Below are 16,733 nucleotides of genomic sequence, written 5' to 3' on the forward strand. Positions count from 1 at the left end.
TCCAGCTATAATTTTAAAGCATCTTTGGCTTAAATAAGTAATCTTTATCGATTTATGTTTAAAGAAAATTTCATCAAAATTTTGTAATGCAGTATTTGTAATGCAATGTATCTAAATTTTGTATTAAGAAAAAATCCTATCGAGATTATGTATTTAGACAAAAAGTAATCGAAATTGTACCTTACATTTAAAAGAACTTTGGCCTATTTATGACTATATTAGGGAAAACGTTATCAATTTTTTCAAGCATTAAATTAAGTAACTCATCAAGCAAAATTTTATTGAAATTTCGTGTTTTGAGATAATGTCATCGAAATTGAATTTTCAGAGACCATTTAAAAGAAATTTCGACCTTAGAAAATTTTTTTTATCGAATTTGTGTTTAGAGACAATTATCCGATATTTTTGAAATTTCTACTGAGAAAAAATTTTGGCTTCAGAGAACATTTTATGTTTTTGTTAAAAAAAAGTTTTTTTTTATGAAAAAATTCTATTAAATTTTTTTTTGTTTCTAAGGAACATTTTATCGAAATTTTGTAGTGAAGAAAAAATTTTCGATAACTTAAAAATTTGTATCAAAATTTTGTTTTCAGAAAACTCTCATAGGAATTCTGCCTAGTGAACATTTCATCGAATTAATGTCCTTATAGAAAAATTTGATCAAATTTCGTCTTTAGGAATTTTTTATTCGAATTTTTGTGTATAGGGTCAATTTCATCGAAATTTTTATCAAAAAATTATCTTTAGAGAATATTTAACAAGACAAAATTTTTATCGGAGTTTTGCCTTTGAAACATTTTATGTTGAAAAAATTTTATCGAGAACTAGTCTTTTAAAAATTTTATCGAAAATTTGTCTTTGGAAAATGTTATCGGATTTTTGTCTCTGGAAAATGTTATCGAAAATTTGTCTTTAGTAAATTTTATTTAAAATTTATTGAAATGAAAATTTTTCGACAAACTCTTATCGAAATTTTGGCTGGTAAAAATTTGATCGAAATTTACAGCCAAAACCACTAAAACTCCGTTTACACTGCTCTTTAAATTCGGATTTAATGGCTCGATCATCTGTTTTCCCTTTATAAAATCAGCTGATGAGAGTCTTAAATCCGGATTTAATGAGCAGTGTAAACGGGGTTTAAAATTTGCCAATCGATTCGTTCGCCAACACATTGGAATCAGCTGATTTTCTTTCATAATATCAGCTGATTTCAATGAGTTGGCTAACGATTCTAGTGACAAAAATGGTTTTGGCAGTTAGTCATCAGATTTTCGTTTTTAGAGAAAAACTTTTGTTTCGAAAAACCATTATATAGAAATTCTGTTTTTATACAAAATTTTAAACTATTATTTGATACGGCCTACATTTTGTATATTTTTGCGAGTTTAAATTTAATTTTCATAAAATTTCTGGTAGTATAAATTCTTATGCAAATGTTGTTAAATAAAAAACTGCTGCATAAACATCATAAATTAAGGATTAAAAGTCAAAAGCGTTAAAGCCAATATGCATCTTAATTGCCCAACAACCACATTTTGGCCTCACCATAGCCTTGCTTGCGGTGGCTATGATGGTCTGGGTTTCCTTACCTTATCACCAGAGGATAAATGGATGAATGGCGATAAAGCGGCAGCTGTGAATTATGACATTAAAACATCAATTTTTCCTATTAACTCGCCATGGTGCTTAATAAAGGGAGTCATAAATAAAAGCAAAATCAATATCAGAAGGGTATCATAAAAGTCATCATTACATGCATGGTCATCGTCATCGACGTCATCGTCGGAGTCCTCCCCAAACTCATCAAATAAATCAACATAAAAGCCAACGCTTGTTCCAAACAAAAGGTGAAAGTTCAAGCTATGAGACACAAAAGAGTATTGGGTAGAACGACAAAAGGCAGTTTTTATTGTTGGTTTTAGGCCAAATAGAAATGTGCATTCCAAAATAGGTGACTTCAGTTGGTCAAAGCTTAGAAATTATGCATGACAATTTGAAATGTCACACCAAATGTTACGGGTGGGTAGAGTAAAATGTCTACAAATACCAGTGGTCACATTTAACCTTCAAGCAGTTCATATTAACACCACATGGTTTAAAGTGCCATTATCATTCACCAACTCTTCTAACATTACGATACCACTGCTGCCATGCGTTTTATTGTATATATGCAAGTTCACCTCATCGTAACGATACATTGGGTAAGCAATGCTTGTTACTCTCCATGGTGACCAAAATGTCCTGCCGTGCGTTACCTTTTCAAGCGAAATGCATTGAAAATGAAATGCTTCAATGTCATGGCTTAAGCTTTTGCCATCATTATAACCATGGGTCCTTGGGTGCATCGGCATATCGCTGAATACATCCTCATTGTTAAACTGTGAAGTTTTGACATCTTCAATAGTAGGGATAATGACGAAATTGTAAGATGTGGTTTAAGTGCGGCATAAAGTACACTGCACTGCATTACAGAACATCATTTCGGTTCCACTTTCCAATTGCTATGAAGGGTTTGTAAATTTTGAGATGACAAACTTGTGTTAATGGGGTATAGAAGAAAAAAGTTTAGAAAAATTTTCTTAAAAATGTTGTCATCAGAGAAAATTTCATTGAAATTTTGTGTTTAGAGAAAATTTTATAAAAATTGTGGGTTTAGGGAAAATTGCATTAAAATTTTGTCTTTAGAGAAATTTTTGTTGAAATTTATTTAAAAAAAAAATTTTCTTAATATTTTGTCATCAGAAATTTGTTTTTAAAATTTTGTCTTTTTTTACAGATGAAGCTAGAGGTATGAAATTTAGCATGTAGTTACAATGTAAATTTTGCCCATGAACATTCCACTAAGGAACAGGGGTGAACTTCTCACACATCAATGAGTGCAGTCCGATTCAATTTTAAGGTCAGTGATAAGGGACCTCCTTTGTATAGACGAGTCCGAATGGCGTGCCGACACCTCTTTGGAGAGAAGTTTTACATGGCATAGTACCTCACAAATGTTGCCAGCATTGGGAGGGGAAAACCACCGCTAAAAATTTTTCTGATGGTCTCGCCAGAGGCTGAAACTTGGCCCAATAACTTATGTTCTGGCTTCCAATATTCGTGCAGAGTATGACCGGAATCGGTATATAAACCGATGTAGCCCAAATATATAGGAAGACGTAAGTTCTTCCAGCATCCGTATCAGGTGTGACCCGAATTGCCCTGTAAGCTGATATAACCCTCATATAAACCGAACCCCGTATTTGACTTCTTAAGCCCCTAGAGACCTAAATTTTCATCCGAATTGACTGAAATTTTACGATTTCCATTATCTGTGCCAAGAGTGATCTGTATCAGGTGTGACCCGAATCGCCCTGTAAGCTGATATAACCCTCATACAAACCGAACCCCGTATTTGACTTCTTAAGCCCCTAGAGACCTAAATTTTCATCCGAATTGACTGAAATTTTACGATTTCCATTATCTGTGCCAAGAGTGATCTGTATCTGATAGCTGATATAACCCTCATACAAACCGAACCCCGTATTTGACTTCTTAAGCCCCTAGAGACCTAAATTTTCATCCGAATTGACTGAAATTTTACGATTTCCATTATCTGTGCCAAGAGTGATCTGAATCGGTGTATAAACTGACATAGCCCCACATATAAACCGATCCCAAGTTTTTGAACCCCTAGAGGCCCCAATTATCATCCGATTTGGCTGAAATTTTCCCCAAGAACTTCTATTCTGACTTCCATCATCCGTGCCAAGTATGATCCGAAACGATATATAAACAGACCAATACCCGGATTTTTTATTTTTTATCCGAGTCGGTCTATGATGCGAGTATGATCCGAATCGGTCTACAAAGGGATACAGCCCCCATATAAACTGTTCCCCGGATTTGACTTCTTGAGCCCCTAGTGGTCTCAATTTTCATCCGATTTGGCTAAAATTCCGCCCATGAACTTCTGTTCAGACTTGCCATATCCGTGTTGAGTATGGTCCGAGTGGGTCTACAAATTGATATAGCACTCATATAAACCGTTCCCCGCATTTAACTTCATGAGCCTGGAGAGGCTTACATTTTTATCTATTTTGGCTAAAATTTGACACATAAACTTCTGTTCTGAGTTTCAACATCTATGGCGAGTATGATCCGAATCGGTATATAAACTGATGTAACACCCATATTAACCCATCTCCGGGTTTGACTTCTTGAGCCTCTAGAGGCCTCAATTTTGCATGAGGAATTTTATTATGATTTCCAACAACTGTGCTAAGAATAGTTTAAATCGGTCCATAACCTGATATAGCTGCCATATAAACCGATACGGGGTCTTGACTTCTTGAGCCACAAGAGGGCACAATGGTTATCCGATTTAGCTGAAATTTTGCATAAGGTGTTTTGTTATGACTTTCAACAACTTTGCCAAATATTATTGAAATCGGTCCATATACTGGTATATCTGCCACTTTTGGAGCCTCTACAGGAAGCAATTCTTATCCGATTTGGTTGAAATTTTGCATGAGGTGTTTTGTTACGACTTCCAAAAACTATGCTAAGAATAGTTCAAATCGATCCATAATCTGGTATAGCTGCCATATAAACCGATCTGGGTTCTTGACATATTGCGCCTCTTGATGGCGCAATTCCTATCAGATTTGGCTGAAAATTTGCATGACGTATTTCGTTATAACTTCTGTCATATAAACCGATCTTGAATCTTGACTTCCTGAGCGACTAGAGAGCGCAATTTTTATCCGATTTGGATGAAATTTTGCACGACGTGTTTTTCAAAACTTTCAGCAATTGTGCTAAGTATGGTCCATAACCTAATATAAAGGGTGATTTTTTTGAGGTTAGGATTTTCATGCATTAGTATTTGACAGATCACGTGGGATTTCAGACATGGTGTCAAAGAGAAAGATGCTCAGTATGCTTTGACATTTCATCATGAATAGACTTACTAACGAGCAACGCTTGCAAATCATTGAATTTTATTACCAAAATCAGTGTTCGGTTCGAAATGTGTTCAAATTTTGACAAATTTTGTTCAGCGATGAGGCTCATTTCTGGTTGAATGGCTACGTAAATAAGCAAAATTGCCGCATTTGGAGTGAAGAGCAACCAGAAGCCTTTCAAAAACTGCCCATGCATCCCGAAAAATGCACTGTTTGGTGTGGTTTGTACGCTGGTGGAATCATTGGACCGTATTTTTTCAAAGATGCTGTTGGACGCAACGTTACGGTGAATGAACACATTTCGAACCGAACACTGATTTTGGTAATAAAATTCAATGATTTGCAAGCGTTGCTCGTTAGTAAGTCTATTCATGATGAAATGTCAAAGCATACTGAGCATCTTTCTCTTTGACACCATGTCTGAAATCCCACGTGATCTGTCAAATACTAATGCATGAAAATCCTAACCTCAAAAAAATCACCCTTTAGCTGCCATATAAACCGATCTGGGATCTTGACTTCTTCAGCCTCTAGAGGGCGCAACTATTATCCGATTTGGCTGACATTTTGTACAACGGCTTTCATGACTTTCAACATATGTGTTATATATGGTCTGGATCGGTCTATAGCCTGATACAGCTCCCATATAAGCCGATCTCTTTATTTTATTTCTTGAGGTCCTAAAGGGCGCCATTCTTATTCGAATTGGCTGAATTTTGAATTATGGTCCGAATCGGACCATAACTTGATATGGCTCCAATAGCATAGCAATTAATTTCTTTTATTCTTTGTTTGCCTAAAAAAGGAGATACCGGAAAAAGAACTCGACAAATTGGATCCATGGTGGAGGGTAAATAAGATTCGGCCCGGCCGAACTTAGCTCACTTTTACATGTTCATTATCTTTCTGTTCGATCTATAATGTCCTTAACGATTTCAAGTGCCTCCTTCATTTTGGTAATTTTGCCATTTCATCTCTTTTTTCAGTTTCCCCTTTTTTCCTCTACTAAACTCCGGTCTATGAAACCTTTTTACTACAACTTCAAGTGCCTGTTGCAGTTTGAAAAGTCTCGTTTTGAATGGTTGCTACAGTTTAAGGAACAGCAGCAATTGAGTTGAGGCAGTTGTAAATCACTACTCAATCATTCTGCTGAGAATAGAATAAAAAACGAATGACCATTAAAGCGAAGATTATGGAAAATCTTTGGACCATGGATACATGAAGAGTCACTTGAATATCAACAATTTGATTCTATTGCTTGCCCAAAAAGTAATTGCGGATTTTTTAAAAGAAAGTAAATGCATTTTTTATAAAACTTAGAATGAACTTAAATCAAATATACTTTTTTTACACTATTTTTCTAAAGCAAGCTAAAAGTAACATCTGATAACTGACAAAAGAAAGAATGAAATTACAGAGTCACAAGCTGTGAAAAAATTTGTCAACGCCGACTATATGAAAAATCCGCAATTACTTTTTGGGCAACCCAATACTTTATGCGGCAAACAGGGTAAGGTCATGAACAACATTGAAAAGAGTGAAAATGTGGTCATTGACAAAAATGTGTGTTCATGCAATTGAATTCTTGGGGCCCCATAGTCTGAATTCTTCTTCGATTGCTTAACGATTTCCAACTCCATGCCAAATACATATCCCATAATCTGATCTACCTACAATTCTTTAACGATTCGTTTGAAATGTTGCTTTTACCATATCAATAGATAGAAATTTTCTTTGATTAGTCCTTTCATTTTCTGCCAAAAAGTTTGGTTCTAATTTGCGACAATTCTTCGCCCCATTAACAATGGTAGCCATTGAAGCAACATGAATTTTGTCCTTCAAAAGTAAAAGTTTGTCCTTTCCTTTTATCAGCCTGCTGAAGATTACACCAGGTTTTCGAAAAGAAAACAAGGCTGTAGAAAAACTTTCGCCTTTTGTTGATGAGTAAAGAACTTTTTGCTTTAAATGTACCATTTATGCCTGTACACAGGTAAAAAAAACACTCAAAGAAAAATGTCAACCTAATGTAGGTAAAGTTCTTTCATTACATGCTTTGAAGCTTACATATTTCTCCTTTACTTCAGTGTTTGTTTTGATCCACTTTATGATTTGGTTTCTTCGAGGCCACCTTTGTCCTTCTATAATCGCCCAAGTGTTTCTAAGTTTGTCGCTAATAACATTTAAGTGTTTGTAAGACAAAACAAATAACTTTTCTATTATTGTCCTTACTTTTCTTGCTTTGTTTATTTTTTGTTGTTGTTGAAAAACTTCAATCCTTTTGTTTTCATTTTTCCGCCAATGGTCACACAAAGTGGCAGCAAATTTTTAAACTTAATAGAGCGTATTATGAGTAAACGTGATAAATTGATTTGACTTGAGAGTGATTATTGGCAAAAGTTTTTCCAACAAACGTTTAACGATTGAGGGACCACAAACTAGTTATGAATACCATACAATATTGGAAGAAAATAGAAAACGATGTCAATACATGATTATGATTACTGTAAAAAATTTCTTCGTAATTTGGTTTTTAAAGAAAATTGTCACTGATATTTGAATTTGAAGAGAAATGAGAGTACAACTAACAGAATAAAGCTCCTATCAACGAGAGTTCCCCACAATCGACCAGAAGACTAAGGTGACTACAGAGAATTCAAACAAGTGAAAAAGTTTCACACACTTCTCTATGCCCTTTTTGGACTGTTGCAGAGCAATGGTACAATGGACGCTCAAGCGTGTTCAACTCTTAAACACCCTCACTAAGCTAGAGGAGTTCCTCCTTTCCCTGCCTTTAGCTCGATGTCATCGGCCTGACATTGCAATGGCTTTTGAAATCCCTAATGAGCCTTTTCGTACTTTTTCAGTCCCAGGATAAGCGACGTTCACATGCCTGAGAAATATGGCACATGGCTTTTTTTAACCCTGCAACTTACAGCATCGGTCCTGGCGTAATGCCATAGTCATCGTAGAAGGCGTCTATCCATGCTCATAAGTGACACGTTTCTGACTTGCAATTTTTCAACATTGGAAGTCACCGTAGCTTTATGGTTAAAATGCTCACTTATAACTCTGAGTACCAGGGTTCTCGTCCTGGCGAGCACATGAGAAAAATGTTTAAACGTGAATCGGATAGGACTCATTACAATGCGAGAAGTTTCCCTCAGCTCCATAATACCTGAACAATATTCGTTTGCAAAAATTTCCTTACAATCCACTGATAGTCAGGCACCAAGCACAGTTAGAACGTTTTTAATGATCAAGAGATACTATTTGCATTTTTCTATAAGTTTCAACCCACCTTACCCTCAGGAAGTCGGATGCCCGACCCTGTCAAACTCCTGCTTCCCTAGCGTCCAGAGTGATATCAGCGATCAGACATTGCTATGGTCTATCAAATCCTCCATCAGAAAATTGAGGTCATGATTCCTTAGACCCATATTAAGCGAAATTCTACTCCCTGAGAACCTCGGCCTTCCTGTATCCCATTAATAACCTATTTCTTGGTACCAAGTCAACCACCTCATTTCCTGTCATCAAATTCTTGTCTCCCAGTGTCCAGCGCTAAGTCGGAAATGTGACATTGTAAGGGCCTGTCAAAACACTTCTCGTCAACCTGAGCACCTCGTGCTTCCCCAGCGTCCAGAGCGATATCAGCGATCTGGCATTGCAATGGTCTGTCAAAACCTCTTTCAAAAAATTGAGGTCATGATTGCTCAGTCATAGATTAGGCGAAATTCTACTTCCTGAGAAACTCGCCTACCAGGGCTTGGCCTCTCTGTATCCCATTAATAACCTATTTCTTGGTATCTGGGCAACAACCTTATTTCCGCTCATCAAATTCTTCTCTCCCAGTGCCCAGCGCGATGCAAGAAACCTGTCAAAACACCTCTCCTCAACCTGGGCACCTCAGTCTCAGAATAAGCGACGTTTTCCTTCATGTGAAACTCAGCAGCAGGGCCTTGGATACCCTGCAACTCATCAGTGACCCATTTCTTGTTAGATGGTCACGACGTTTTCCTTCATGTGAAACTCAGCAGCAGGGCCTTGGATACCCTGCAACTCATCAGTGAGCCATTCCTTGCTAGATGGTCAGTTTCGACCCAGTATGACACCAGGCCAACCCTTAAGGCCAGCGTAACTGTAAACACATTTCGTAACTCCAAGCTCCCAAAGACCATCATTCGAGTTAATACAAAAGTAGAGCGTACAAAGTTACTTGTTGACCATTTCCTTGATATTCCTTCTTCAGTGGAATCTTTGGTTCAGAGCTACCTCCTAGTAGTCAGCCTCACGAAAGAGCGCCAATCCTATTCCTTACAAGACCGTTCCCTTGAAAACTCAAAATTTCTTTCTTCTATAGAACAATACTAGCGCAGTCTTTCATTTTTTTTCACTGGGCCCACAGTGAGAGAGAGAAATTGACCAACCACAATCTTCACCATCTTCCCCTCAAAAGACCTGAGAATCCCACAAAAAGCCCAAAACCCCATCATCTTTCAAATTTAACCCTCTGCTAGTGTTGTTTTGATAATTTTGTCCTTTCAGCCCTGGTTGGTAGGCTGCGAATCGAGGCTTTAATGCCGGAGTTAAAATCGAAGAATTAACCAGGAGTTGGAGCACAGTTCGGAGTTCAGCAAGATTGCTTCGATTCTGAACCGGACCCCCGGTAACTAATTTAACCCTATCCTGATACCAACTCAGGTCCCCAAGAGTGGATCGATCATTGTATTCACCAGATAATCATATGGGTTGCCCAAAAAGTAATTGCGGATTTTTTAAAAGAAAGTAAATGAATTTTAATAATACTTAGAATGAACTTTAATCAAATGAAATAAATAATGCAATTACAGAGTCACAAGCTGTGAAAAAATTTGTCAACGCCGACTATATAAAAAATCCGCAATTACTTATTGGGCAACCCAATATATAGACTCTAAAATCACTTTCTCTCTTTAAGAAGAACACGCAAATAAAGACACCTGTGGCCACATTTCGTTCTATGTTTTCCATCATATCATGAAGGTCACTTTCAGTACACATGCTGGCAATTTTGTTTTTTTGCAATCTTTTGCTATCTCAAAAATGAGAATTTGTTGATACACAATTTAGGGACAAGGCAAAAGGGAAAGAGTCCTACCTCAAAACCCACTCAAACGAACATACTTACCAATCGGGGCAATATGGGTATCAAAAGATAGTTATTGAGGAGTAGAGTACGATTTTCACATTCAAAATTGGCTCAAATCAAATCACACACAATCGAAACATATTATGCTACATATTGTAATATCCGAAGGGGAGCGCAACCTCCCCCCTGCGGAAATTTTGAAAAACTCCAAATCTGGGAGAAATTTTCAACAATCTTAGCCAAATTCTGTTTCCAATCTTTTGGTACTCCAAAATTACGAATATGTTAAAAAAAAATGGGTCAAACAGAAAGGGGGAGCGCCCTATCCCAACGGTCATGTTTACCAATTGGGGAAATTTGGGTATCAAATGAAAGGTATTTAGAAGTAAAGTATGATTTTGATGTCCAATATTGGCTTTAGGTGTATTTATTTATTTCAGTCTTTCGAAAAGTGCCTGCGAAGCACTTAACACCCACTGGAAACGTTTATCAATTGGGGAAATATGAGTATTAAATGGACGGTAGAGTATAAACATGATAGCCAAATTTTGGCTTCAAGAGTCTGCGGGCAGCTTCACACCCACCGGGAAAATATTGGAAAAAGTTCATATTACATATTTTGATATTCCAAGTGGGGAGGGTGGTGGCGGCCCTCCCCTTTACCGAAAATTTCAAAAACGTCAGAACTCAGAGTCGGCTTTAACGATCGTAGTAAAATTTTGTTTGTAATCTTTTAAATTCCCAAAAATAGGTATTTATTGATAAAAAAATTAGAGACTAAATTAAAAAAGGGGAACGCCCTACCCCAAAAACCCACTCGAACGGGCATGTTTACCAATCATGGCAATATGAGTATCAAATGGAAGGTTTTCTGGAGTAGTGTACAGATCTTTCATTAAAAAATGGAACCAAGTGTCCAGGCGTGGTTTCACTACGAAAAAACCCTACAAACGGTCATATAAGCCGAAAGGAAAAACATTTCTTTGGTAATACAGAACTGTCATTTATAGTGAGGGCAAAGTATGTGAGTGCCACCGTAGCATGACCGCCTATGATGCTGAACGCTTGGGTTCGAATACAGGTGTGAATATATGAAAACAATTTTCAGTAGTTGTTATCGCCTTTTAATGCTGGCGACATTTGTAAGGAACTATGCCATTAAAAAACTTCTCCCCAAGGAGGTGTCGGCATACTGTTCGGACTCGGCTATAAAAAAGAGGCCCTTAACATTGAGCTTATACTTAAAACAGACAGCACTCATTGATATGTGAGAAGATTGGCCCTGCACCTTAATGGAATGTTCAAGGTCAAATTTGCATTACCACCTCTTTGGTAATGCAGATCGACCAGATCAATTTGAGACTATTGCATGTGCAGGATGTTATGACAATTGGACAACGAATGACAGACATGGCTTGATCGAATCAGTATGTTTTCTCAGCCGAACGGTATACGTAGCACTGGATCTTACTATACTCCTTCTTGGTGTTGCAAACAAATAAGACCCTGTACTGTAGGGTGAAAACCCATTTAGAAAGTTTTGCCTACCCTTTGGCTGTAAGGTAAACATTCAGTTTCTCGGAATCTTAAATTATGTTTTGTTTGAAAAAGCAAAACATTGTGGAAAAAGGCTTTTGTTTATAAAAATTATTTGAACTCGCCATATGGCTAAATCTATTTTTAATTAACCAAACATTCAGTGAAACCGCAAAATGTGGTTAAGAAATGTTAGTTGTTGTGGCCGTCTGTTTTTGAAAGGTTAATTATAGAAATTATGAAACCAAATTCAAAATGCTTAAGTCTCGCCTTATGCAAAACCAATTGAATTTTTAATGCATATGCATGTCTTTAAAGGTAAATTTAAAATTTCGTATTCAAGGACAAGGCAAATTCAAGTAAAAGCATGCTAAGTTCGTCCGTACGGATTCTTATATACCCTCTACCATGGATCGCATTTTTCAAGTTCTTTGCCCGTCAACTCATTATAGACAAACAGAGGATAATGGTAAGAATTGCATCCTTTATGGGCTCAAGAAGTAAAATCAGCAGATGGGTTTATATGGGAGCTATATCAGGTTATGAACCGATTTGTACCATACTTAGCACAGTTGTTGAAAGTCATAACAAAACACCTCATATAAAATTTTAGCAAAAGCGGATAATAATTGCGAAATATTTTAGCAGCCATAAAGCCGTTCCTGGATCTTGACATCTTGTGACTCTAGAGGGCGCAATACTCATCCGATTTGGCTAACATTTTGCATGAGGTATTTTGTCATGATATCCAACAACTGTGGTGAGAATGGTTGAAATTGTTCTATAACCTGATATAGGTGTCATATAAACCGATCTGGGATCTTGACTTCTTGAGCCTCTAGAGGGCGCAATTATTATCCGACTTAGCTGAAATTTTGCATAACGTGTTTCGTTCAGACTTCTAACAACTGTCCTAAGTAAGGTTTAAATCGGTCCATAACCTGATATAGCTCCCATATAAACCGATTTTGGATTTTGACTTCTTGAGCCGCTAGAGGGCGCAACTATTATTCGATTTGACTGAAATTGTGTATGACATCTTGAGACTCTAGAGGGCGCAATACTCATCCGATTTGGCTAACATTTCGCATGAGGTATTTTGTCATGATTTCCAACAACTGTGCTAAGAATGGTTGAAATAGGTCTATAACCTGATATAAGTGTCATATATACCGATCTGGGATCTTGACTTCTTGATCCTCTAGAGGGCGCAATTATTATTCGACTTAGCTGAAATTTCGCATAACGTGTTTCGATCAGAATTCCAACAACTGTCCTAAGTATGATCCAAATCGGTTCATAACCTGATATAGCTCCCATATAAACCAATCTGGAATCTTGACTTCTTCAGCCGCTAGAGGGCGCAACTATTATTCGATTTTTCGATATTCGATTCGATTGTATGAAGAGTTTTGTTTTAACTACCAACAACTGTGTCAAGTATGGTCTAAATCGGTTCATAACCCGAAATAGCTCCCATATAAACCGATTTTGGATTTTGACTTCTTGAGCCGCTAGAGGGCGCAATTATAATTCGATTTGACTGACGATTTGACGATTTGGGATGTTTTGGTAGAACCGTCAACAACAGTGCGAAGAATGGTCTAAATCGGTTCATAACTTGATATAGCTCCCATATAAACCGATTTCGGATTTTGACTTCTTGAGCCGCTAGGGGGCGCAATTATTATCCGATTTGGCTGAAATGTAGCATGAAATGTTTTGGTTGAATCGTCAACAACAGTGACTAGTATGGCCTAAATCGGCTCATTACTAATATAGCTTCCATATAAACCGATTTCGTATTTTGACTTTTTGAGCCGCTAGGGGGCGCAATTAATATCCGATTTAGCTGAAATGTAGCATGAAGTGTTTTGGTTTGACCGTCAACAACAGTCCCAAGTATGGCCTAAATCGGTTCATTACCTGATGTAGTTCCCATATAAACCGATCTCGAATCTTGACTTCTTGAGCATCTAGAGGGAGCAAGTCTTAACCGATTTGGCTAAAATTTTGCATGAAGTGTTTTGTTTTAACTTCCAACAACTGTTCCAAATATGATCCAAATCGGTTCCTAACCTGATATAGCTCCCATGTAAACCAATTTTGGGTCTTGAGTTCTTGAACCACCAGAAGGCGCAATTATCATCCGATTTGGCTGAAAATTAGCATAAAGTGTTTTGTTTTAACTTTCAACAACTGTGCCAAGTATGGTCCAAGTCTGTTCATTACCTGATATAGCTCCCAAGTAAACCTATCTCGGATTGTGACACCTTGAGCTGCTTGAGGGTGCAATTATTACCGCATTTGACTGACACGAAGTGGTTAGTTTTGACTTCCAACAATTGTGCCAAGTCTGGTGCAAATCGGTACATAACCTGATATAGCTCCCATATAAACCGATCTCCCGATCATACTTCTTCAACTTCTAGAGGGCGCTATTAAAATTTTGCACAAATACATCTTCTATGATCTTAAACATACATGGTAAATATGGTCCGAGTCAGTCCATAACCTGTTATAGCAGCCATATAAACCGATCTCCCGATTATACTTCTTGAACCTCTAGAGGGAGCAAGACTTATCCGATTTGGCTGAAATGTTGTACAACAACTTCCACTTAGATCTGCAGCAGCCAACCCAAGTATTGCCCCAATAGGTTCATAACTTGGCATAGCTCCTATAGCATAACAATTCTTACCCATTATCCTTTGTTTACGTATAAAGACATATCGAGCAAGAAACTTGACAATCCCTGGTGGAGGGTATATAAGATTCGGCAAGCTTTTACTTGTTTAACTCATGCTGTGGTAATTGTTGCTGCATATTTTCTTTGAGACTTATTATTCACCAATCGTAAAGAAAAGCAAGCTTAAAATCTATATACAGTCCAATTATTATTAGGATCTCATAATACTCATCATCATCATCATCATCATCGGTTTCAACTTCATCATCTTGCCATTTCATGATCCGCATTACTTTGCTTGATGTTTGCCTATTCAAGTTGCAAGATTCCCTCCGTACGTCTTCCATTATAATTTTTCTTTTATTATTCTATTCACACACATTTAAAGGCTTTGAAACACTTCTTTCGACCTACCTTGTGGCGATTTCTCATCCAGTTTGCCCAAATAGAATGGTCCCTGTCTGGTGCTTATTTCATGGACAATGATGGCAAACGAATAGACATCGCCCTTTTGTGTACCCTCGGGTGGGCGATTATTTTCCATTTTTAAGAGTTCCGGTGCTGTCCACAAAAGCTCTGCAAAGATACACAAAAAAGGAGACCAAAAAAGAAAATAAAGATAAATTCATCAGACAATTATTGTTGTAGGCATAAAAATATGGCACTTAAAAATAGGTTTTGTAAACATGTGGGTTATTGTCTAAAAATATGGGGAAAAAAAGGTTTAGATTTGCTTGAATGACAATCTATGGAAACTTTCTTTAGAGGGATATTTTTAAATAATTTTAAGTACCACATAACATATGACGTCCGTCTTTCGCAGTAGGTGATGGATAGGTTTTTGTTTCCTCAACATCAGTTTCTTAGAACATCCTTAGCAGCCAAGTTTTCCTATTTTGTTGTTATGTGGTAATTTAAACCGAAAAACTAAAATTTTCAAGAATTAAGATCTCAAAAGGGTAGGTAGAGTTGGTACATTTTGGGATATAGGATGAAAAAAGTCTAACGATATCTCTTGGCATAAGTAAATCACCTCTGCGCAGCCCTCGCATTACTGCTAACTCACACTTGCGTCATAATGTCCTTGAGTCCTGGTCTTAATGTCCTACTGTCCTCTGAATATAAATGCAAAATTGTCCATGTACATTGCATTAATGAACAGCGCGGATACTTCTCTTATATCAATGAGTGAGATCCAATGTAGGTTTAGGTTCAATAATAAGGGTCTCTGTTTTATTGCCGTGTGCTGCATAGCAGCACCACCTGGTAGAAAAGTTTTAAGATTAAAGATGACCATCGCTGACAAATTTTCTGATGTTCACGCCGCGATTTAAATTTAGGCGTTCGGTGTCATAGACGGATATGGTAACCTCTGCACCACGATGGCCTCCAACAGAAGGGATAAAATTCTTTTTTGGGGAGTCCCTCTAGTTACAAATGTCACCCGCCCCTACTAAGTATAGCCCACTCCTATAAAATACTTCCCGCAAAAAAGGTGGCCAACCTTCAATAGTCGAATCATCTTCAAGGTCTCTACTATAACCATTGTCGCTGGCGGTCCATTTAGTTCTTCACCATTTATCAGAACGATGCAAAAGAAGCATCTTGAGCCGTCTAAAATAATTCGGCTGCTCTGAAGTTTTTAAGCGTCATACAATGACAAGAACTGCGGGTCAGACATTGCCGCTCCCGCCCATCTGCTTCTTCGCCTATTATCAATTCAGTCCATATGAAGCAATACGCTTAACATCCGATGACCACAACTGCGGGTCTCCAGAACTGAAAGCAAGGCCGTAAAACTGAAAGCAATGCCCCCAGACCTGCAACAGATTTGTAAGGCTTTTCCTTATATGTAGATCGCAGACTTCCACCATGAAGTTGACCTGCTTGGTAAAGGTCCTCCGATACTGATTTTAGGTGAAGAAAGATACGTTTCTTTCTTCACCTAAAATCAATTCACCCCAAATGAAATGAAGCAATACGCCTAACATCCAATGGCGACAACTGCGGGTCCCCAGAACTGAAAGAAACGCCCTAGACCCGAAGCAGATTTGCAGGGCTTTTCTTTATATGTTGGTCCCAGACTTCCACCATGATGTTGACCTGCTTGGTAGAGGTTCTCCGATACTAGCCACTCTCGTTCGATCTCATTGAGGTTTTATTTTCGAGCAGTTGATGTTTGTCGCGCACTGAGTCTGGGTTTTATAAATAATTTTCATATTGAGTCTTACCCCTGAACATTGAGGCGTCTTTTAGTCGTAAGTATTACGTCCTCGATGAGCATACTTATTTTCTTGGAAATATTTTTTCTTTTGAAAAGGAGTAGCTGATTATTTTGCATTGCCATCTATACTCCGTGAGATTCCAAACAGTGTCTGTTACTGATTATGCTGTAGTATTCGTTCTGCCTTGCACGTACAACTTGCTGGTATGA

General features: G+C 37.5%; 1 protein-coding gene across 3 annotated transcripts in view; it reads right to left on the bottom strand.

Annotated features, from left to right (window-relative positions):
- The window catches only part of LOC106081887 (atrial natriuretic peptide receptor 1), a 256,721-nt gene that overhangs the window by 9,698 nt on the left and 230,290 nt on the right, over positions 1–16,733 (bottom strand). For all 3 annotated transcript variants that reach the window (XM_059361874.1, XM_059361875.1, XM_059361876.1), the window contains one exon: positions 14,714–14,875. In XM_059361874.1, coding sequence (XP_059217857.1) covers positions 14,714–14,875 — 162 coding nt within the window. The remainder of the gene's footprint in view (positions 1–14,713; positions 14,876–16,733) is intronic.

Source organism: Stomoxys calcitrans, chromosome 2, assembly GCF_963082655.1.
Source record: "Stomoxys calcitrans chromosome 2, idStoCalc2.1, whole genome shotgun sequence".
In the NCBI taxonomy this organism is placed as follows: domain Eukaryota; kingdom Metazoa; phylum Arthropoda; class Insecta; order Diptera; family Muscidae; genus Stomoxys; species Stomoxys calcitrans.